This window comes from Bufo gargarizans, chromosome 1 (assembly GCF_014858855.1).
Source record: "Bufo gargarizans isolate SCDJY-AF-19 chromosome 1, ASM1485885v1, whole genome shotgun sequence".
Lineage (NCBI taxonomy): Eukaryota > Metazoa > Chordata > Amphibia > Anura > Bufonidae > Bufo > Bufo gargarizans.
The window spans coordinates 333,467,970-333,493,827 of NC_058080.1; the positions used below are offsets into that span (position 1 = coordinate 333,467,970).

At 42.8% G+C, this 25,858-nt stretch overlaps 1 protein-coding gene across 3 annotated transcripts in view; it reads right to left on the reverse strand.

The window, feature by feature from the left end:
• Nucleotides 1-25,858, reverse strand: part of BTBD2 (BTB domain containing 2) — a 628,196-nt gene that overhangs the window by 528,880 nt on the left and 73,458 nt on the right. For all 3 annotated transcript variants that reach the window (XM_044306182.1, XM_044306197.1, XM_044306191.1), the window contains exon 2: nucleotides 7,451-7,570. In XM_044306182.1, the coding sequence (XP_044162117.1) occupies nucleotides 7,451-7,570 (120 nt within the window). The remainder of the gene's footprint in view (nucleotides 1-7,450; nucleotides 7,571-25,858) is intronic.

Sequence of the window (25,858 nt, forward strand, 5' to 3'; positions counted from 1 at the left end):
GATTTGCAAAAAAAATGGCCTGTATTTAAGGTGAAAATTTGCCCGGTCCATAAGGGGTTAAAATATGGTATTTTGATTTACCGTTGGTCGCCAGTATTTTATTTAGATCTTTTTAATATTTTTAAAATAATTAAGAAATATTTTCAGATTTAATATACCTAGTGTGCTAAACACTTTTGCAACTGTTATTTACTCCTTTTATTGGCTCTGGTTGTAGCACTCAATATATCTAGGAGTTCATAACTGGTGTAAGTGAGCTCCTATTTGTATATTACGCAGCAGTTTTTGTTCAGCTGACATTTATGGTGGAACAGGCTAACAAATAGCCTCTCAGTAAACAGTTTACATTTGCATTCTATTAAACCAGCTTTAAAACTAAGGAGTACCATGATATAAAAATCATTGCCAATATATTACATTTGATTTTAATGTGTTTTTGTATCAGGGTTGGCAGGATGGAGTCATCAGTTGGATAACCTGGTTGGAATGAATTAAAGTGATAGAACCAGTGGTGCAATGTGTATGAAAGGAATTATTTGGTGGTTCTTCCACCAAAGACTATTTATAACAGTTAACAGAATCTAGCACATATCTGAACAAAACCACATTTGTAATTGATTAGTTTAGAACACAAGCTTGTTAAAGAGAGACTTTCACCACTCCTGACATGCCTGTCTTAATAGCTTCATGGGTTCCCCTTGTAATAACAATTCTGGAGTATCTATTCTTATAGCTCTATGTTGTGCTATTCCTTTATTATTTCTACTAGAAGTTATGATTGAATTGTAGTAAGGATACATAGGGTTAAAGCAGTTGGGGGGGGGGGGGGGTGTACCTGCACAGACTCCCTCATCCAATCAGTGCTGAGATGGTCAGACTGTGCAGGTACACACCCCAACTGGTTAACACCAGTTACGGAACAGAGCCATAAAAATAGATGCTCCAGAATTGATATTACATGGGAAATGCATGAAGCTATTAAGATACAAGGGTGTGCCAAACGGTGAGAGGAGCCTCTAAGTGCTACAGCAACGCCCCACTAGCACCTAGAGGCTCATTTGCATATTATAAAAGTCATTATTTAGCGCCAACGGCAGCAGGCAGGGAGATATAAGTAATACAGTTATGTTAACATTGCTAATGTCAGCCAGCTACATAACGATTTTCTGATGGCAGAAACCCTTTCAGTCCACAGCCCCCACCCTTTAACACTGCCCTCCCCAAAGTGCCCCGCCTCCTTAAAATGGGATCTCCACAGCAGCCGATCCCCTTAACTTTGACCTTCACAGCAGCCCGTCCCTTTAACAGTGCGTTTCACAGCACCCCATTCCCTTGACAGTGACCTCCTCAGGGGCCCGCCCCCTTAGCAGTGACCTCACAGTACCCTAATGCTTTAACAGAAACCTCCACAGCAGTTGCCCCTTTAATAGTGGCCCCTGCCCCCTTAACAGTGACCGCCCCTTTAACAGAACAGTGACCTCCACAGTGCGCTGCCCCTTTAATGCTAAGGCTACACGACGACATATTGCGCAACATTTTGTCTCAATTTTTATAATGATATGCTATGGTGTCGCACTGCAACATGTGACATGCTATGACTGACACGATAGTTGCAAAAAATCCATCCATCCTGTCCAGGTAGCAAGGGATGTGTATACCAAGTCTAATTGAAATTGATTATTGTGTTTTTCGGTGATAGCGGAACATACACACAGGGAAATTCCTCCAGTTCTATGAGGCAGTCCTCAAGGCCCTGATCTTTTCTGACCGGGAAAGACCAGGCCGGAGTACCTCGGGAACTGGAGGCGCCCGGATCGTCCCTGGCCAACACTTTCCAGGTGTGGTCCCCATACTGGAAAGAAGGGACGATCCAAAAAAAAGTGCAGAGTGTGTCGCAGGAGGGGGATACGGAAGGACACCACCAGTCAGTGTGACACTTGCCCCGATTATCCGGGCCTCTGTATTGACTGTTGCTTCAGAGAGTACCACACTTCCATGGAGTACTAAATTTATAATCCCCTTCCCCAATTTTTATTCCATTTAGCCACTGACAACAACAAAAAAAAAAAAACTATGGTTCTCAGACTGGAGACACTAAAACAAAAAATATATTAAATTAAATAATCTATTTACTGATCTCGATCTCTCTCTCGATCTCTCTCTCTTAATTGGCCATTGTTTTAAACTGTGTATCCCAGAATCCATAGTAAAACACTGATATTTCAAATGGTTTTTTTAATAGCTTGGGGATAAAGTAAAAAGCTATCCAAAATGAACTTTTTTTTTTATTATTATTTTTTTTTTTTTCTTAGTACAAAATTCATATCCATATAACATTTATAATATTATAAATCCTTAAGTCCGTAGGTTTCTAATTTATAAACATGGTTAAAAATAATTTCATACAAATACCCATGCTTATGGGGATAATACAAATCGAATGGAAATCTCACTTGCTCAGAGGAGAGCGGGATTCGCCTGACATCAACAGCCTAATACGGCAAACACACACAACATCTCAATGTCGGAAGGTCCCGCCATCCTCCAGCATTCCTAGAGATACTCCAATGCTCAGATGTAGCTTTACATCCTTCACCAATTACAATGCACATAGAAAAACCGGACTAATAAGATCATCCCCAGCCCTCCCCACCTATCCCCCCCCCCCTTGCAGGAAAAAATAAAATAAATAAATAAAAATAATATGTATAATAAAGAAGGAAATTCCAGATTAATTAATTAGCCATGTCCCAGTCTTCCCACAGTTTGCCCCACTTTAAGTAGGATCCTCTTTGTTTATACAAAACCCTCTCATAGATTTTCACTTTCTCGACCAGAGCCAACCAGTTGTTACAGTCTGGAGCGGAAGAGCAAAACCATAGTCTAGAAACAAGAAGCCTGGCCAAAAACATCACCTTAATCAATAATTGGCGTTTTATAGGTTGATAATTAACCTCCGATAAGTCTCCCAGGACCCATATCCTGGGGACAGAGGAATAAGGCTACTTTCACACTAGCGTTCGATCGGATCCGTTCTGAACGGATCCGATCATAATAATGCAGATGGAGGCTCCGTTCAGAATGGATCCGTCTGCATTATATTAGCATATAAAAGCTAAGTGTGAAAATAGCCTTGGACGGATCCGTCCAGACTTTCAATGTAAAGTCAATGGGGGACGGATCCGCTTGAAGATTGAGCCATATTGTGGCATCTTCAAACGGATCCGTCCCCATTGACTTACATTGTAAGTCTGGACGGATCCGCACGCCTCCGCACGGCCAGGCGGACACCCGAACGCTGCAAGCAGCGTTCAGCTGTCCGCCTGTCCGTGCGGAGGCGAGCGGAGCGGAGGCTGAACGCCGCCAGGCTGATGCAGTCTGAGCGGATCCGCATCCATTCAGACTGCATCAGGGCTGGACGGAGGCGTTCGGGTCCGCTCGTGAGGCCCTTCAAACGGAGCTTACGAGCGGACCGACGAACGCTAGTGTGAAAGTAGCCTAACAATGTTAAATTTGCGAGCCAAGTTAGTTTGGACCGATCTCCAATAGCTGCTCACCATTAGGCAGTCCCAGAACAGATGTAGATGATCTGCCTAGGAGTCGCCACAGCGTGGGCAGTCGGAGGAGACTCTAAGTCCTCTCCTGTATAACCACATAGGTGTCACATATATTTTGTGCAAAATATTGAATTGTACGACAATGTGATTAAAATTATGTGAAACAGATTTTAGGCTTTCCCCTATATTCTCCCAATCTGGGGGACCCACCTCTGAGAGTAACAAAGACCAGGATCTCTGTCCTGGAGAAAGAAGACCCCAAAATTTTTTTTTCATTAAGTGTCTATAGCAATGTGATATTTTAATTTTCGTGACAACTTTCTTAATAATTAAATCATGTAAAAATTCAGGAGTATCTATAAAAAAAAGGTGACTATTCAAAGTGCTAGAAAGTGCTGGCCTCAAATGGAAATATGCATACCAAGCCACCTCACCCAAATTTGCCCTTTGCCTTAGCTCCGTCAGGGACAAAATTTGTCCACCACTAACCACCTGATATAAGTACTGAACATTCTTGATCCTCCAATACTGACAACAACTCAAATCCGTTAAATTCAAAAGCTTTGAATTATGCCACAATGGGGTGCAAATGAGTGAAGCCTTAACTCCACACCAGCTCCTAATAACCAGCCAAGTCTTTATAGCCATTCTGCAAAAAAGTGTATACCCAGTCTGTATATTTGATAAATAATCGGACTCCAATACGGTAAAAAAAAGTCCGAAAAACCTTTCACCACTTTATTGCAAAAGTGGCTATTCTCCCAGTCATTAAAAAGACAAAGTTGAGAGGCCACAAAGTACCCCTTAAAATAGGGGAGATTAAGACCTCCCTGATCATAGGGCATGGAGAAATAGAGTGACTTCAATCTCACACGCTTCCTCCCCCACAATAGATCATTAAGCATCCGCTCTATCAATCTAAAATACTTGTCTGCGATCCATACAGGCGAGTTGCGCAGGACATAAAGAACCTGGGGCAGTACTACCATTTTTATTAAAGAGATTCTGTCCGCTCTTGCAGGCAGAATTTTTTGCCATATCTTGATTTTAGCCCTCAACTTTGTCAGCAGGGGAATCAGATTGAGTTGTAGATATTCCTAAGGTTTGGCAGAAACTGAAATCCCCAGGTACTTTATTGAATCAGAGATTGTTAACTGGTTATCCCAATCACCTCGCAACTCGTCTATAGGGAGGAGATCGGTTTTCTCCCAATTGATCTCTAAACCAGACGGAACGGAGAAGAAGCCAACCAAATCCATTATACGAGGGAGAGTGGTTTCTGTTTGATTGACAAAAACCAAGATGTCATCTGCATACAGGGATACACAGTCATACTTCCCCCATTATGCCAAAGCCGGCCACCTGCAGATCCTGCCTTATGCTAGCTGCTAAGGGTTCAATATAAATATTAAACAAGAGGGGGGAAAGAGGACAGCCTTGACGGGTGCCTTTTTCTAAAATAAAACTCTCGTGATAGTATCGTTAATCCTGATCCTGGCAACTGGAGAGCTATATAATAACTGAGCCATCGCCATAAATCTAGGGCCAAAGCCCATTTTTTTCATCACCTCCCAGAGAAAAGTCCACTCCACCCTGTCGAAGGCTTTGGTAGCATCCAACGACAGGATGGAGCGGGTACCACACCCCGGGGACTGAATATTCATAAATAGCCTATGCAAATTATGATGGGTACCCCTTTTTGGCATAAAGCCATTTTGGTTTGGGTGGATGATAGTGGATATAACCCGCGACAGCCTCCTGGCCAAAACTTTTGATAGTAACTTAGCATCTGTGTTTAATAACGAGATTGGTCTATAGGAACTCATTTCTATCGGGTCTTTATCCTTTTTAGGAATTAGGACAATAAGAGCCTCCATCATAGAGCATGGTAGGCTCCCTCCCTGTGTTGCTTGGGGAAAAACCTCTAGCAGCTGAGGAAGAATCACATCACTATACTTACGGTAAACCTCATATGGGAGGCCATCCATCCCTGGCGATGAGCTCCCCGAGATAGACCCCAGAGCCTCCTGAAGCTCCAAAAGAGATAACTCCTCCTCCAAATATTCTATTTGGGCTTCATTTAAATTAGAGAGTGAAATCCTCTCCAAGAACCGCATCGCCAGATCGGATGACACACCAGAAGAGGAGCTATATATCTGGGTAAAGTATTGTAAAAAGGAGTCCCCAATTCCTTCTGGATCTGTTATAATTTCCCCCGCTATATTTCGAATCGCAACGATAGATTGATTTTTCTTGTCTTGTTGTGTGATTATCCTAGCTAAAAGCCTACCAGGGCGTCCAGACTCTGAAAAATACTTTAAGCCCTTAAAGAATACTCTATGGTTTGCTTTCTCTATTATATATTTCTCCAAGGAGCAGCTAGCCTTCTGCATCTCTTCCCTGTTATGCTCAGTAGGTTGACTGGTGAATCGCTCAGTTGCACATGCGGCAGTCTTGGCCAGTTCCTCCTCTTCTTTTTTTAAATGTTCTCTTTGCTGCAGCAATCTCGCTTATAAAGACCCCCCTCAGATATGCTTTCAGGGCATCCCATACTGTATTGATGTTGGCAGAGGGGAGATTCACCTCCCAAAAGGAGGATATCAATGATTTAGTAGACTGAAGGTTATCCATAATAGTAAGCCAATATGGATTCAGCTTAAATCCTAGCCCTCTCTTGTCCTTATTCTTCCCGGTGCAAACCTCAACCAGTACGGGTGAATGGTCCGAAACTGTTCTTACCCCATATCGTATCTTCCGGATATTACTCAGATTGCTCTCATTAGTAAATGCTAAATCGATCCTAGACATTGCTCTACCGCCCCAGCTGACACAAGAGTATACTTTCTTTCCTCCGCCAAGATATTCCCATATATCCACCAATCCAACCTCCGAGCAGAACTGTGGCAGCGGGGAATTACATGGATTCCTCCCACGTTCTGCATCTAATGTAAATCTATCTTTTTTGGGGTCCATGACCGCATTAAAGTCCCCCATCAGGACTAACCGGCATTCTGATCTCCCTTCAGAGAAAAGTGTTAGCTGGATCAGTGGGTACAATGAGAAAGGCGGGGGCATATAAAAGAAAGCGAGGATATAACTGTAACCATGCAGCTTACCATACAAAAAAATGAATCTACCCTGGTCATCTATACAGGATTCTATAAGGGCAAAGTCCACAGAATTATGAATCAGAACTGAGACGCCCCTAGAAGAACTGCTAAAGGTGGAATGATAGGCTTGAGAATACCATCCCGTTGTCAGGCGGGACACGGTTTCTTTAGTAAGATGAGTTTCTACCATACAAATAATTGCTGGAAGATATCTTTTTAATGCATCCATGATAGCTTGCCTTTTGACCCTTTCCCCGAGCCCTCTGATATTCCAAGTTACAATTCTAGTGGACATCCTTCACTGAAGCGGAAAAGGGCACCAAACAAAACAAACAAAAAAAAAAAAAAACCAACCCCATACCTGCAAGGTGGGTTCCCCCCTCCGCTGGTTCACCCGATCTAGTCAGCGAACCTCTCACCTCCGGCCATTCTCCCTTACTCTAACCCCACCTCCCCTCCATGATGGTATTACACAATTTCATATGTCCATATGCTCCATCCAATCTAGCACTTGTTGTGGTTTTTCAAAGAATTGAGAAGTCCCGTTATGGATCACTCTTAGTTTCGCTGGATACTGTAGAGAGTATTTAATGTCCTTAGACGCCAAGCGTTTCTTTATCTCTATAAAGTTTCTTCTTTTTTCCTGGGTCTGCCGAGCAAAATCAGGGAAAAAGAGCAGTTTGGTGCCCTGATATTCAATAGGTGTACATTCTCTTGCTCTTCTCAATATCATATCTCTATCGGCCGATAATAGTTTCATTAATAATAATAAAATTAACTTACTTTAGCAAAGCAAGAAAAGCAGCAGGTTCAACATCTGGCAATTCAATTTCTGTTGATGTTGTAGCCATGCCACCATTAAACATGGCATCAAAGACTGCACTTCCAACTGCCAGAACAAACCTAAGTAGAAAAAAAAATGCAGATTAATAGACATCCAAAAGAGATTGTCATGTTAAATTTATTAAATTGGTGCTATGCACACAGATTTACAAATGTGAGGTTTACATGCTGAAATGGAGTAACATTCAACTATTTTAGTTGTTCGTTGTTAAAGGAGTTCTCCACTTTCTGGTTACTGTTGACCAATGAGTTTGTGAGATGATTATATTGCACTTTCCAATAAAGCCTCATTTGAATCTCTACACCATTTTCTATATTTTAGGAGGTATTCGCCCTTGTTTACAAAGTCTTTTATGCTGTCCAAACAGAGGTCCTGTCCATAAGATAGCCGCTCATGGAGGGTCATTTAACTAGCAAATCACCTCCATGTGAAGACTCCTTCAAACATACAGCATCTGCACTAAACTCCCAACAGAACAAGTGAAGTTGGCACATGTAGCATATTTGAATGGAGGAGACATTGCATAAAGGTGATTTGCCTGGTCGCATGATCCTCCATCAGCAGCCACCTTATAGACAGGATCTCTGTGTGGACAACATTGAAGACTTTGTAAACAAGGGAGCATACCTCATGAAAATGGCTCATAATTTTAACCAGGACTACTGGCAAGTATGATATAATTATCACACAAACGCATTGATCAACAATAGCCAACCCCTTAAATCCCTTAACATATAAGTATAACATCACGTGCCCACATTTGTATGGTGCGGGCTGCAGCGGAGGGCCCGCTCCACACGTTAGGTGCCAGCTGTATTATTGTGAAAAAAATAAAGTGGTTAATGAACATGAATCGTGCCAATTATACTTAATTGTCACTCATTCTCCATTTCCGTTTTATGCGTAAATGTCTTGGGCTAATAAAAATTTATGCTCTTCATAGTTCTAAGTTGAATTAAGAAATATAGTCTGCTTCCTTTGGTTCTGTGGAACAGGGAACTACTGAGACACTGAAACAATATGAACTATAGAAAGGGACTTTTGCAGTATATTGAACAATATGTGTTTGTACTTAGAGGTTCTCCGGGAAAAATGAAATACTTTACTTTATTCTAAATATATTATCAAATACCTTTCAATATTTATAATGGCTTGTTTTGTCTGGGGAGCAATCATCAGGGGAAACAAAATGGTCGCTGTCCCATTAGTTCACACAAAACCTGTCCTAATCACACAGCAGGACAAGTTACTTCACAACACTGAGGTAAAGAGCTGCCTCATCCTCCTCTCTACTTGTCATGGATTAAGATTCTGAATACAGATAAGAACTTTAGCTTAATCTCAGGGGAATTTAGTTCATAAGGAGACATGAAGTACAGAGAGGACGGACAGGACAGACTGTGGTAATGGAGGCTGCATACAAGAGTTGCTGTCTTCTTATTGCCATTCTCAGAGATTCACCTGTATTCAGTATAATGATTTCAGACAAGCAGAGAGGAGGTTAAGGCAGCACTATGTCTCATTGTGGTAAAGTAAGTTGTCCTCCTGTGTGATTAGGACAGGTTTTGTGTGTACAGATAAGATGGAGGCCATTTTAATTCCCTAATGATTGCTCCCTAGACAAAACAAGCCATTCTAAGTAATGAAAGGCATTTGTGAATATATTTATTATGAAATAAAAAAAATGTAAATACTTTCAATATTATTTCCTAGAGAACCCCTTTAATGTCTAGATGTTCTTTTCCAGCTGTGCCCTGTCAGGTTTAACAAGTGGGATATCTTGCCTAATAAATGGGGTTGGGACCATCAGTTGCGTTGTGGAGAAGTCAGGTGGATACACAGCTGATAGTCCTACTGAATAGACTGTTAGAATTTGTATTATGGCAAGAAAAAAGCAGCTAAGTAAAGAAAAACGAGTGGCCATCATTACTTTAAGAAATGAAGGTCAGTCAGTCCGAAAAATTGGGAAAACTTTGAATGTCTCCCCAAGTGCAGTCACAAAAACCATCAAGCGCTACAAAGAAACTGGCTCACATACGGACCGCCCCAGGAAAGGAAGACCAAGAGTCACCTCTGCTGCGGAGGATAAGTTCATCCGAGTCATCAGCCTCAGAAATCGCAGGTTAACAGCAGATCAGATTAGAGACCAGGTCAATGCCACACAGAGTTCTAGCAGCAGACACATCTCTAGAACAACTGTTAAGAGGAGACTGTGAATCAGGCCATCATGGTAGAATATCTGCTAGGAAACCAGTGCTAAGGACAGGCAACAAGCAGAAGAGACTTGTTTGGGCTAAAGAACACAAGGAATGGACATTAGACCAGTGGAAATCTGTGCTTTGGTCTGATGAGTCCAAATTTGAGATCTTTGGTTCCAACCACCGTGTCTTTGTGCGACGCAGAAAAACTCTACATGCCTGGTTCCCAACGTGAAGCATGGAGGAGGTGCGATTGTGTGGGGGTGCTTTGCTGGTGACACTGTTTAATTCAAAATTGAAGGCATACTCAACCAGCATGGCTACCACAGCATCTTGCAGCGGCATGCTATTCCATCCGGATTGCGTTTAGTTGGACCATCATTTATTTTTCAACAGGACAATGACCTCAAACACACCTCCAGGCTGTGTAAGGGCTATTTGACCATGAAGGAGAGTGATGGGCTGCTGCGCCAGATGACCCGGCCTCCACAGTCACTGGACCTGAACCCAATCGAGATGGTTTGGGGTGAGCTGGACCGCAGAGTGAAGGTAAAAGGGCCAACAAGTGCTAAGCATCTCTGGGAACTCCTTCAAGTCGGAAGACCATTCCAGGTGACTACCTCATCAAGAGAATGCCAAGAGTGTGCAAAGCAGTAATCAAAGCAAAAGGTGGCTACTTTGAAGAACCTAGAATATGACATATTTTCAGTTGTTTCACACTTTTTTGTTATGTATATAATTCCACACGTGTTAGTCGTAGTTTTGATGCCTTCAGTGTGAATCTACAATTTTCATAGTCATGAAAAAAAAAAAGAAAACTCTTTGAATGAGAAGGTGTGTCCAAACTTTTGGTCTGTACTGTACATAAAAAAAAAAATTGGCTCTACGGGCATTGCACGGCAGAGAATCCTTTAACCAGCAAAGTGTCTGGGTCTTTGATTCTAAGGTCAACCACATCCCCGGGTACTTGTACTACATTGCAGCGACAATCATACAGCAGACACCCAGGCGCATCACGGTGCTTCCCATCATTTAACATCTCAGATGCCACGATTGACACTGATTATTTTTTCCATATTTTTAAAAAGGTCTGCGCATGAGCAGACCGGAAAACAGGATCCGTCAATGCAGCAATTTCCTGAACACTTGGTAACGGATTTGGCATTAATACATTTCAACGGCATGTGTTTCGGAATTTTGGCTGGAGAAAATTGTAAAAGGGACAAAACAGAAGACATCCTGATGCATACTGAATGGATTGCTTTCCATTCAGAATACATTAGGACAAAATGGAAGCGTTTTTTTTCCGGTATTGAGCCCCTATGACAGAACTCAATAACGTAAAATACTTTTACACTAGTGTGAAAGTACCCTAAGTTTCAATACACCACTGTGTCTCTTCAATGAGATGAAGTCCTCCCAGAGCTGTGTCTAAAGTATCTCATCCAGCCAACCAGTTTCCTATGGTACTGATCTGCTTTGTACTGATGAAGGACAAGAACCCCTAAAAAGCGCTGTCTACAGTTAGGCATTTCTGCTTATTACATTTTTGTTGTGGTTATTGATCAATGTGAACAAGTGGTTATTAAGACCACCATATTTTTCCCCTGTGCGTCATCAGTTAAAATAAATATCAATGGGGCCATTAATACAAGTGTTTTAATGGACTTATGTGCCCAATATGAGAAACTTTCTACAGAACCTATTCTAGTCAAACTAGCTCATGCAACAGCATTCATTAATGTATGTAAAAAAAAAAAAATTGACATAATTGTGTGAATGAGCTCTAACAATTATCGGCAACCTGTGCTTTACAGCATTGTTCATGAAGTTACGGTACTTTCACACTTGCAGCAGAGGATTCCGGCAGGCAGTTCCGTCGCAATCCGGACGCAAACTGATGTAATTTGTCAGACGGATGCTGATGCGGATCTGGCTGACAAATGCATTGAAATACCGGATCCGTATCTCCCGTGTCATCCGGAAAAACAGATTCAGTATATATTTTTTTTCCCACAGATTTAAAAAAGTCTGAGCATGCGCAGACCGAAAGAACGGATTAATCAATGCGGCAATTATAATGCCGCATTCCGGCAAGTGTTCAGGATTTTGGGCCGAAGAGAAAAATACAGAATGCTGCAGTATTTTCACTGGCCAAAAAAAGTAAGAGGGACTGAACTGGTGCATTTTAACCGCCTCCAGACCGCCTAACACAGATCTGCGCTGCAAAGACTGACGCATATACGGCTTAGCCAGCCCGCGCATGCGCAGTGCAGGCCGGCATTTCGTCAAGGGGGGTCACGTCATCAGCTTGCCAGCCAATGATCGCGGCTGGCAAGCTGATGATTTAAAAAAATAAATAAAAAAAAAAACAATCAAGTGCCAGATAACAGATCATATTAGGAAATATGATCTGTTATATGGCTGCCCTGCTCCTCTGCTGGTCCTTTTGGTCGGTTGGATCCAGCAGAGGAGCAGGCTTCACAGTGAGTAGCACCAACACCACACTTTAGCCCCAGATCACCCCCTGCACCCCAATTAACCCTTTGATCGCCCCTGTCAATCACTAGTGAAAGGAAAAAAGTGATCAGTGTAAACTGTCACTTTTTTTTTTTCACTGGTATTGACTAAGGTTTTAGGGATAGTTTAGGCCCCTTGGTTAGGTAGTTTAGGGATCAGTTAGCGCCCAGCCCACCGCACCGCAGTCACTGATTAGCATATCGCTAATCAGCATTTGTACTTTTATAGTATCTGGAAGTGATCAAAACTGATCACGGTCAGATCTATAATAGTATTAGTGTCACTTTAGTTCGCCCTCCACCAAAAACGCAGTGTTTGCCCGATCAGGCCTGATCGGTCGCCCACACCCGCCCCACTGCAGTGACAAAAAATTTTTTTTTTGATCACTGCACATTCACTTTACACGTGCTGCGGCGATAAAAAAAAAATAAATCTGTTTTGATATTTTTTATCAACCGCAGCGGCCTCCGGTACTTCGCTAGGCTCCCATTTGTAAGACAGGCTTGCTTTTTTTTCTTGGGTAGTCTCAGGGAATACCCCTAAATTTAGTTGCCAAAATGTCAAACGGGGTATTCTTCTGAAGAGGCCTACAGGCTTCTGACCCAGTCGGATGAGGAATGGGAACCCTCATCTGACGAATCTAGCGGGTCAGAATATGAACCTGTAGAAAGCAGTGGCTCTCTGACCCAAAGTTCGGACGAGGAGGCTGAGGTCCCTGATGGCACCAGGTGTACCCGGCCCTGTGTCGCTAGACCACAGGTTGCGCAGGATCTGCTTCAAGGGCAGCAGAGTGGGTCTGGCGCTGTCGGATTACGTGATGAGGCATACACCAGCAGTGCAGCCCTCCCTGGACCTAGTACCAGCACTGCCGTACAACCTGCTGAAGTGGTGAGCACCAGAAGGGCAGTTGAAGCTGGTACGGTGGCACGAGCAGTAGTGACCCCGTCGCAGCCACCACAAAGACGGGCCCGTAGACCCCCTAGAATCCCTGAGGTGCTGGCAAACCCTGATTGGCAGTCCCCAACTTTAGCTGCACCTTTAGTTCCCCCTTTCACCGCCCAGTCTGGAGTTCGGGTTGAGACAGCTCAGATCGGTTCAGCCCTGGGATTTTTTGAGCTGTTCATGACTGCGGAGCTCTTAGACATAGTCGTGGCCGAAACAAACAGGTATGCCACACAATTTATAACCGCCAACCCGGGAAGCTATTATGCCCAGCCTTTCTGGTGGAAACCAGTCCAAGTTTCCGAAATTAAAATTTTTCTGGGCCTTCTCCTCAACATGGGTCTAACTAAAAAGAATGAATTGCAGTCATATTGTTCCACGAACCCAATCCATCACATGCCCATGTTCTCTGCTGCTATGTCCAGGGCACGTTTTGAGGCCATCCTGCGTTTCCTGCACTTTAGCGACAACACTGCCTCCCGTCCCAGAGGCCATCCAGCTTTTGACCGGCTCCACAAAATTCGGCCCCTCATAGACCATTTCAACCAGAAATTTTCAGATTTGTATACCCCAGAGCAAAACATCTGCGTAGACGAGTCCGTAATACATTTTACTGGGCGCCTTGGCTTCAAACATCACATCCCAAGCAAGCGCGCCCGGTATGGGGTCAAATTGTATAAGCTCTGTGAAAGGGCCACAGGCTATACCCACAAATTTCGGATCTATGAGGGAAAAGATCAGACCCTGGAGCTGGTCGGTTGCTCTGACTACCTGGGGAGCAGTGGGAAGACAGTCTGGGACTTGGTGTCACCCTTATTCGGCAAGGGGTACCATCTTTATGTGGACAATTTCTACACAAGTGTGACCCTCTTTAGGCATTTGCTGGCGCCTGTGGCACCACGCGAACTAGTCGCGTGGGCTTCCCCCAACGGCTCGTTACCACCCGTCTTGCAAGGGGGGGGGGGGGGGGAGAGGGCTGCATTGTGTAATGAAGAACTGCTCGCGGTGAAATGGAGAGACAAGCATGACGTTTACATGCTCTCCTCCATTCACGCAGACACGACAATACAAACTGAGCGAGCAACCCGTGTCATTGAAAAGCCCCTCTCAGTCCACGACCATAACCTTCACATGGGAGGGGTGGACTTCAATGACCAGATGTTGTCTCCGTATTTAGTTTCCCGCAGAACCAGACGCTGGTATAAGAAGGCGTCTGTATATTTTATTCAATTGGCTCTGTATAATAGTTTTGTTCTCTACAGTAAGGCTGGGAGAACTGGATCCTTCCTCAAATTTCAGGAAGAGATCATCGAGAACCTCCTGTACCCAGGAGGTTCCGTGGCCCCATCCACCAGTGTAGTTAGTCTACACGAGCGACATTTCCCCAATGTCGTTGGCGGTACCTCAACCCAACCGTCACCCCGAAAAAGATGTTGTGTCTGTAGCAGGAGTGGAATAATGTGTGACACCCGCTATTTCTGTCCTGACTACCCTGCCCTATGCTTAGGGGAGTGTTTCCGGAAGTACCACACACAGGTACACCTAGCATAGGGATCACATCTCACTAGGACAGGCACACAGGGCTATTAGGGCCCATTCACATACAGCTGCCGCAAACGTCTCCTTTCACCTGGGACAAAGTGCATAACGCACTTCGCCACATCTTTGGGCGATTTGCGCTTTGCACATTGACCCATGGGGAAGGGGAGGTTTGTTCTATAAAAAGGTAAAAAAAAAAAAAAAAACACACCAGTAAGCAAAAAGGTTAATGTTCAGTTAAAAAAAAAGTTAAAGTTTATATGTTCTGTTCCAAAGTTAATAAAATTATTGCGTTGCGGCCTGGTTTTTTCACCTTCCAGGTGGACCAACCAATCGACTAGCTGCAGCACTGATGTGCATTTTGACAGAAGCATTGGGCTGCTGTCAGATTACACGCAAGTCTGTGTATGTGGCGCTGCAAGACGAGATTTCTCCTCTGCAGTAAAATATACGTTTGCCAAGGCATCCGAGCTGAGGAGGAGGCGGTGTTCCTATGCTTTGGCAAACACTTTGTATATTAAAATCCCGGCAATGATTTATTCATGCACATCAAGAAATGGAGAAATCTGGTTTGCCAGGGCATACGAGCTAAGTGGGTATGGATGTTGGGCGGAGCTCCTATGTCCTGGCAGACGCCTTTCCCCTCTTTTTTTTGGCAGAGATTTTTTCATCCACATTAATCGATGCGAATGAAGAAATCTGTGCCGTTCATTTTTTTCTTTCAGCCCAGAGGCTGAATGGAAAAAAAAAAAATCTCTACCTGTATGCTCAATATAAGGAGAATAGCAGAAACTCCTAATGCTGGCCATACATGTAATGATTGCGGAGACCCTCAAATGCCAGGGCAGTACAAACACCCCACAACTGACCCCATTTTGGAAAGAAGACACCCCAAGGTATTCGCTGAGGGGCATATTGAGTCCATGAAAGATTGAAATTTTTGTCCCAAGTTAGCGGAAAGTGAGACTTTGTGAGAAAAAAAAAATAAAATAAAAATAAAAATCAATTTCCGCTAACTTATGCAAAAAAATAAAAAATATATAATTCTATGAACTCGCCAGGCCCCTCATTGAATACCTTGGGGTGTCTTCTTTCCAAAATGGGGTCACATGTGGTGTATTTATACTGCCCTGGCTTTTTAGGGGCCCTAAAGCGTGAGTAGAAGTCTGGGATCCAAATGTCTAAAAATGCCCTCCTAAAAGGAATTTGGGCACCTTTGCGCATCTAGACTGCAAAAGTGTCACACATGTGGTATCGCCGTACTCAGGAGAAGTTGGGGAATGTGTTTTGGGGTGTCATTTTACATATACCCATGCTGGGTGAGAGAAATATCTTGGAACAAGACAACTTTTCCCTTTTTTTTTTTTTTTTTTTTTTTATATATACAAAGGGAAAAGTTGTCTTGTTCCAAGATATTTCTCTCACCCAGCATGGGTATATGTAAAATGACACCCCAAAACACATTCCCCAACTTCTCCTGAGTACGGAGATACCAGATGTGTGACACTTTATTGCAGCCTAGGTGGGCAAAGGGGCACACATTCCAAAGAGCACCTTTCGGATTTCGCAGGCCATTTTTTACACATTTTGATTGCAAACTACTTCTCACACATATGGGCCCCTAAATTGCCAGGGCATTATAACTACGCCACAAGTGATCCCATTTTGGAAAGAAGACACCCCAAGGTATTCCGTGAGGGGCATGGCGAGTTCCTAGAATTTTAAATTTTTTGTCGCAAGTTAGTGGAATATGAGACTTTGTAAGGAAAAAATAAATAAATCATTTTCCGCTAACTTGTGACAAAAAATTAAAAGTTCTATGAACTCACTATGCCCATCAGCGAATACCTTAGGGTGTCTACTTTCCGAAATGGGGTCATTTGTGGGGTAGTTATACTGTTTGGGCATTGTAGAACCTCAGGAAACATGACAGGTGCTCAGAAAAAGTCAGAGCTGCTTCAAAAAGCGGGAATTCACATTTTTGTACCATAGTTTGTAAACGCTATAACTTTTACCCAAACCATTTTTTTCTTTGCTCAAACATTTTTTTTTAATCAAAGACATGTAGAACAATACATTTAGCGAAGAATTTATATATGGATGTCGTTTTTTTTGCAAAATTTCACAACTGAAAGTGAAAAATGTCTTTTTTTTTCCAAAAAAAAAAAAAAAGTTAAATTTCGATTAATAACAAAAAAGTAAAAACGTCAGCAGCAATGAAATACCACCAAATGAAAGCTCTATTAGTGAGAAGAAAAGGAGGTAAAATTCATTTGGGTGGTAAGTTGCATGACCGAGCAATAAACAGTGAAAGTAGTGTAGTGCAGAAGTGTAAAAAGTGGCCTGGTCATTAAGGGGGTTTCAGATAGCGGGGTTGAAGTGGTTAATGCATACTGAATGGAATGCTCTCCTTTCAAAATGCATTATGATAAAACTGATCATTTTTTGGGGGGTATTGAGCCTGTGACGGAACTCAATACCGGAAAAGAAAACCGCTAGTGTAAAAGTACCCTTCGCTACAGGGGTCTTGGCTACAGGGGTTTTCCGGACTATCAGATTGGCGGGGGCCAGGGGTTTTCTGGACCATCAATCCCTAGAATGAGGGCTCTGTACAGCGCTTGCTTTTTCCAGCAATGTCATAGAGATGAATGGAGTGGTTTGACTCGCTGCTCCATTCACTTCCATTCCAGCAATCAGACAGGTTCCTTGCAGTCAGACCTCCACCAATACGGTTACATTCACACGACTATTTTTCATGGCCATTTTTCTACCATTTTTGCTTCCATTATCTGGCCATCTTTCTATTTTTAATGGGCATTTTGCATCCATTTTTCAGGTCTGTTAAACAGATGAATTTCTCTGGCTTTATTTTTTTACTAAATTCCAACCCCTGCGGTATACATAATGTCCTCCATAGTGGAACCCCAGCAGTAATAATGCCCCCCACAATCACCTATAATATAATATAAAATAAAAAATTTGCACATGCAGAGCTCCTCTCGACGCTGAAGGACCTGCGCTCAAGCGTGATGAGGTCGCCACACACTCTCTATTTAAATGTCTGTAAGGGACAGTATCAAAAGACTTTGCAAAATCCAGAGCCTCCCCTCTGTCCAGGCTTGTACTCACCTCCTCATAAAAACAAATCAGGTTAGTCTGACAACTTCTGTCCTTGGTAAACTCATGTTGGTCATCACTTATAATATTAATTTACAGTTACATACTCCTGTATACAGTCCCTTAAGAGTCCTTCAAACATTTTTCCCACAACAGAAGTTAAACTAACTGGTCTATAATTACCTCTGGAGGACATAGATCTTATTTTTAAATATGGGCAGCACATTTGCCTTGCGCCAATCACTTGGCACTTTACCAGTACCTAGAGAACCTTTCACAATTATAAACAGGGACACATAAATGATTGAACTGAGCTCTTTAGGAACTCTTAGGTGTAATCCATCTAGACCGGGAGCCTTGTTCACATTTACCTTATTTAGCTCATCTTGGACCATATCTACAGTTAAACAATTTAGTATATTACTGGATGTACTAACAGCCCCAGCACCACAGACATCAGCTCCTTTCTCTTCTTTTGTATATACAGAGCTAAAAAAAAAAAAAAATACATTTAAGAACTCTGTATTTTCCTTCTCTTCAGTGACTAACCCCTCTTTACCATTATTTATTAATTCATTATTTAGGGGACTTACCTGCTCAGACCAAGGTTTTTTAGCATTTATATATTTAAAGAATTTTGGGGGGGGGATTTGTCTTGCTCTCCTTTGGCACCTGCTGTTCATTTTGTATTTTTGCTAATTTTCTCTCCATTTCACAGATTTCATTAATCCCTTTGTAAACTTCAAAGGCTACATCTGACCACTCAGACTTGTATTTTTTAAATGCCCTTTTTTGTCATTTATGCACTTTTTACAGTAGATGTAAGCCATGGGGAGTACAAGGAATACATTTTTAGTGCAATTACTCAATGTGGATTTAAAGCTCTCCCATTTATCCTCAATATTATGTGACAGTAGCTGCTCCCAGACTATGCCCTAAAATGCTGCCCTCAATCCAGGGAAATCGGCCCTTTTAAAATTCAGTGTTTTTGCTCTATCAGCCAGATTTTGCTTCTTATAGTTCAGGGTGAATATAAATTATATTGTGGTCACTATTACCAAGTGTTTCTCGAATACTAACCTTTCCAACAAGTTCTGCACCATTAGAAATTACCAGATAAAACAGAGCAGTGCCCCTAGTGTGTGCTTCTACCAATTGGCCCATAAAGTGGTCCTGCGGCAAGTTGAGGACTCTTCTACCCTTTGCAGTTGAGGCAGAATCTTGACAGTCAATGTCTAGATTAAAATCTCCCATTATGACCACTGGACCAGCCTGTGCAGCACGATCTATTTGGTTATACAATTGAACTTTTATCTCTTCTGTAAAGTTAGGGGGTCTATAGATTACACCAAGTAGAATTTTTTTTCAGTGTTTATATCCTTTTAAAATTCCACCAATAAAGGTTTTAACATCCTCACCCACACTCACATTTAGATCACTCCCTCACATATAGGCACACGCTACCTTTTCTATTAACCCTTTGAAATCTGTGATATAGGCCCAGTTTTCTGTTGAAACATACAGTATTGGTAACAGGGCTCCACCGATCAGGCCCAGTTCATTGGAAACTGCCACACACCACACTGTTTTCTGACTTACCACACTGCTGGCTACAGAATGACACTGATTCCAGAGAATTCAGAGGGTCCAGGGCGCTGGGATCTGCGATACAATGCTTACTGATGTAGTTTCAGCATTGTATACAGAACACAACAGATTCTAGACACTCTCTTGGGCCCAGATTGCTGGAATCTGCCCTACAGACATGGTTTTCCCATGTATTACACTGTAAACTACAGAATACCACCGATTATGGACCCTACAGGATGCCCAGAGCTTTGAAATCTGTGATATAGGCCCAGTTTTCTGTTGAAACATACAGTATTGGTAACAGGGCTCCACCGATCAGGCCCAGTTCATTGGAAACTGCCACACACCACACTGTTTTCTGACTTACCACACTGCTGGCTACAGAATGACACTGATTCCAGAGAATTCAGAGGGTCCAGAGCGCTGGGATCTGCGATACAATGCTTACTGATGTAGTTTCAGCATTGTATACAGAACACAACAGATTCTAGACACTCTCTTGGGCCCAGATTGCTGGAATCTGCCCTACAGACATGGTTTTCCCATGTATTACACTGTAAACTACAGAATACCACCGATTATGGACCCTACAGGATGCCCAGAGCTTTGAAATCTGTGATATAGGCCCAGTTTTCTGTTGAAACATACAGTATTGGTAACAGGGCTCCACCGATCAGGCCCAGTTCATTGGAAACTGCCACACACCACACTGTTTTCTGACTTACCACACTGCTGGCTACAGAATGACACTGATTCCAGAGAATTCAGAGGGTCCAGAGCGCTGGGATCTGCGATACAATGCTTACTGATGTAGTTTCAGCATTGTATACAGAACACAACAGATTCTAGACACTCTCTTGGGCCCAGATTGCTGGAATCTGCCCTACAGACATGGTTTTCCCATGTATTACACTGTAAACTACAGAATACCACCGATTATGGACCCTACAGGATGCCCAGAGCTTTGAAATCTGTGATATAGGCCCAGTTTTCTGTTGAAACATACAGTATTGGTAACAGGGCTCCACCGATTAGGCCCAGTACATTGGAAACTGCCACACACCACACTGTTTTCTGACTTACCACACTGCTGGCTACAGAATGACACTGATTCCAGAGAATTCAGAGGGTCCAGGGCGCTGGGATCTGCGATACAATGCTTACTGATGTAGTTTCAGCATTGTATACAGAACACAACAGATTCTAGACACTCTCTTGGGCCCAGATTGCAGGAATCTGCCCTACAGACATGGTTTTCCCATGTATTACACTGTAAACTACAGAATACCACCGATTATGGACCCTACAGGATGCCCAGAGCTTTGAAATCTGTGATATAGGCCCAGTTTTCTGCTGAAACATACAGTATTGGTAACAGGGCTCCACCGATTAGGCCCAGTTCATTGGAAACTGCCACACACCACACTGTTTTCTGACTTACCACACTGCTGGCTACAGAATGACACTGATTCCAGAGAATTCAGAGGGTCCAGGGCGCTGGGATCTGCGATACAATGCTTACTGATGCATTGTATACAGAACACAACAGATTCTAGACACTCTCTTGGGCCCAGATTGCTGGAATCTGCCCTACAGACATGGTTTTCCCATGTATTACACTGTAAACTACAGAATACCACCGATTATGGACCCTACAGGATGCCCAGAGCTTTGAAATCTGTGATATAGGCCCAGTTTTCTGTTGAAACATACAGTATTGGCAACAGGGCTCCACCGATCAGGCCCAGTTCATTGGAAACTGCCACACACCACACTGTTTTCTGACTTACCACACTGCTGGCTACAGAATGACACTGATTCCAGAGAATTCAGAGGGTCCAGGGCGCTGGGATCTGCGATACAATGCTTACTGATGTAGTTTCAGCATTGTATACAGAACACAACAGATTCTAGACACTCTCTTGGGCCCAGATTGCTGGAATCTGCCCTACAGACATGGTTTTCCCATGTATTGGTAACAGGGCTCCACCGATCAGGCCCAGTTCATTGGAAACTGCCACACACCACACTGTTTTCTGACTTACCACACTGCTGGCTGCACACGCTACCTTTTCTATTAACCCTCTCTTTCCTAAAAAGTGTAGAACCCCATTTAGGAAGAAACAGGAGAAAAGGCAGCCGACAATTTGTTGAAATATGCCCGCTCGTCAAATCCACCAATGACCGCTCTGGATTCAGAGGATGTCAAAGCAGTGGAACCTCTGGATGCTGCTGGAAGTGATAGCCCTGGTCTGGTGCCAAAAGGAGGTTAGAGAAGCACAGGAGCACAGGGCAGAGGGAAAACTCCAGAGGCAGAGCACACCATTAAATATGTATATGCAGCGGTGGCAGAGTGCAACATGGCGCTCACCTCATTAAACACTCACATGGGGGGCCTCAAAGAGGTCATTCTGCTTATAAGGCAAGATATGAGCCAAGTGAAGGAGCGTGTTGGCAAAATGGAGGGCCGCGTCAGTGCTATGGATCAAATGCAGCCATTAAAAAGGGATCTACAGCATGTAATACATAATGTCACACTGCTCATCTCTAAATCGTATAATCTTGAAAATAGGCTAAGGCGCAATAATGTCCGAATAATTTGTGTGCCTGAACATACAGGAGCGATGCTGTGACGTACTTTGAGAAATGGCTTGCTGATAAAATTGTCTCAGCTTTTTGCTATTGAGCGGGCTCACAGTGTACTATTTCACCCACCACAAGGGGCACCGCCAAGGCCTCTTCTGATAAAAGTCCTGCATTTTAGAGATCGAGATGCAATCCTGAAAAAAAGCAAGATACTGTAGAGATCTTACAATAAATGGAAATCGTATCTCTCCTTTTCCTGACTTCTCTGCAGAAGTCCAAAAGAGGAGAGCTCACTTCCTAGACGTCAAGAAACAGCTGAGAGCCCTACAACTTCCCTACTCAATGACCTATCCTGCCAGATAGAGTGGTGGCGAAAAGACGACACACATGTTCGATAGTCCGAAGGCGGCGTGTCAAATGGCTGGATACGCATGAGAAGGATCTACGCGGAAACACGTGAAAATGTGGTGCATCCATAATAGTATCTGAAAGACGTCCGAATCATTGACTGCAGGGACATATATCGGTTCCTAAAATATATATCCTTGCTTAGTTAATGTTGTTGAATGCAGGGGAAAGAGGGTTAGTAGGGGAATGTCCTCACGTCGGGGGCTCCCATTCAATCCTCATATTGGATGGTTTGAGGTTGTTCTGCACAGTTGCAAGTTAAAATATCAAGGAAAGCCAGGGCCCATAGCAGAGTAGTACTATTGAGGCAGTTACACTGCTTGTCTTGGTGGTCTGTTCCTACATTACAGGTTCAGGTATTTTCTGTACCCCAGTTTCCTTGCCCTAGAGCAGTGATGGCGAACCTATGGCACGGGTGCCAGAGGCGGCACTCCAAACCCTCTCTGTGGGCACCCGCGCCTTGGAAAAAGTTATGGCGTACCAATATGCTTTAGACTTTTCCTGCCATTCATCAGCACAGGACGCACTATGAACAGCACAGGCAGCGCACTAAATGTACTAAATGTAGGCTATTAAGCTATTATAGCTAAATGATAAAGTACATGGATGATATACTATATTGGTATTCAGGTTAAATTGCCGTGTTGGCACTTTGCGATAAATAAGTGAGTATTTGGTTGCAGTTTGGGCACTCTGTCTCTAAAAGGTTCACCATCACTGCCCTAGAGGGATATGTCTAATCTGTGCTTTGGTTTCTGTGGGGGGGAGGTGCGGGTTTGGGGGGGAACTTGAGACAGAGTATATGTTTAATATTGGGATATAGAATGGCTCCCTAGGGGTGAGCAGCAGCAGGCAACTGTTTTTCTGGAATTCGTTTGATGATGGGTACCCTAGGATTATTATCTGCAATGTAAGGGGAATGGGCCAGACTCTTCTAAATGTCATGCGAAATTCCATGCTTTGCAAACCTAACAACCGTCAATCTCTTGCCTATCTGAAGCGCATCTTCATTCTGACAAAACTCATCTGATACAGAGAGCATGGATAGCGCAAGCACACTGTACTTATTCCACCCATGCGCGTGATATTAGTATTTAAACCACCTCAGCCCCCTTAGCTTAAACCCCCTTAATGACCAGACCACTTTTTACAATTCTGCACTACACTACTTTCACGGTTTATTGCTCGATCATATAGCTTACCACCCAAATTAATTTTACCTCCTTTTCTTCTCACTAATAGAGCTTTCATTTGGTGGTATTTCATTGCTGCAGAAATGTTTCCTTTTTTTATATCAAAATTGACCGAAATTTTTGCAAAAAAATTAAAATTTTCACTCTGTTGTAAAAATGTTCAAATAAAACTACATTTCTATATACATTTTTCCTCAAAATTTTTTGTTCTACATGTCTTTGAAAAAAAAAAAAAATGCAATAAGTGTATATTTATTGGTTTGGGTAAAAGTTATAGCGTTTACAAACTATGGTGCAAAAAAATTAATTTACGCACTTTGACTTTCTGAGCAGCTGTCATGTTTACTGAGGATCTACAATGCCCAGACAGTAGAAACACCCCACAAATGACCCCATTTCAGAAAGTAGACACCCTAAGGTATTCACTGATGGGCATAGTGATTTCATGGAAGTTTTTAATTTTTGTCACAAGTTAGCGGAAATTTATTTTATTTTTTCCTTACAAAGCCTCATTCTTGTGGCAAAAAATAAAATTTTACATAAACTCACCATACCCCTCACGGAATACCTTGGGGTGTCTTTCCAAAATGGGGTCACATGTGGGGTATTTACGCATTTGTATTACAAACTACTTCTCATGCTTTAGGGCCCCTAAAATGCCAGGGCAGTATAAATACCCCACAAGTGACCCCATTTTGGGAAGAAGACACCCCAAGTTATTCTGTGAGGGGCATGGCGAGTTCATGGAATTTTTTGTTTTTTTTAGCACAAGTTAGCGGAAAATGATTTTTTTTTCTTACAAAGTCTCATATTCCACTAACTTGAGACAAAAAATACAATTTTACATGAACTCGCCATGCCCCTCACAGAATACCTTGGGGGGTCTACTTTCCAAAATGGGGTCACATGGAGTATTTATATTGCCCTGGCATTTTAAGGGCCCTAAAGCGTGAGAAGAAGTCTGGAATCCAAATGTCTAAAAATGCCCTCCTAAATTTATACATATACCCATACTGTGTGTGAGAAATATCTCTGTAAATGACAACTTTTTAAATTTTTTATACAAAGTTGTGAATTTACTGAGATATTTCTCTCACCCAGCATGGGTATATTTAAAAATACACCCCCAAACCACATTGCCCTACTTCTCCTGAGTACGGCGATACCACATGTGTGACACTTTTTTGCAGCCAAATTCCAGTACCTTTAGGATTTCACAGGGCATTTTTACACATTGGATTCCGTGAGGGGTATGGTGAGTTCATGTAAGATTTTATCAATTTCGGCTAACTTGTGCCAAAAAAAAAATAAAAAAATAAAAATCTATGAACTCGCCATGCCCCTCAAAAGTGATCTTTATAGCGCCGCATCGATTTTACGGCGTTTTTGAAGTGATCAGAAAAAAATATTTCTGTCACTGCAGTGGGGCGTACTGAACGCAAGTGTGCGCACAAGATCAGGCCTGATCGGGCGAACACTGCGTTTTTTGTAGAGCCTATAGAACATGTCCTATTCATGTCCGCAATTGCGGACAAGAAAAGGCATTTTCTATATAGTTCTGGCAATGTGCGGATCCGCAAAACACATACGGACGTCTGAATGGAGCCTTACAGGGGGGTGATCAATGACAGGGGGGTGATCAGGGAGTCTATATGTGGTTATCAGGGGTTAATAAGTGACAGGGGGGAAGGTGTAGTGTAGTGTAGTGTGGTGATTGGTGCTAGTTACAGAGCTGCCTGTGTCCTCTGGTGGTCGATCCAAGCAAAAGGGACCAGAGGACCAGGTAGCAGGTATATTAGACGCTGTTAACAAAACTGCATCTAATATACCATTTTAGGGTTAAAAAAAATAATCAATACAGCTTAGCGTTGCTGTGAACGTGCGCGCGTTCAAGAGAAATCTCGCCTCTCGCGAGATGACGCGCCGATGCGTCTAGGAGGAATAACCCGGCCTCCCGCAGGACACATCCTGGCGTTAGGCGGTCGGGAGGAGGTTAATACATAGATCTATTCCCTTTGTCGCTAGAGACACATACATTGACAATAAGGGAAGATTTATACAGTCAGGTCCATAAATATTGGGACATCGACACAATTCTAACATTTTTGGCTCTATACATCACCACAATGGATGTGAAATAAAACAAAGATTTGCTTCAACTGCAGACTGTCAGCTTTAATTTGAGGGTATTTACATCCAAATTAGATGAACGGTGAAGGAATTACAACAGTTTGCATATGTGCCTTCCACTTGT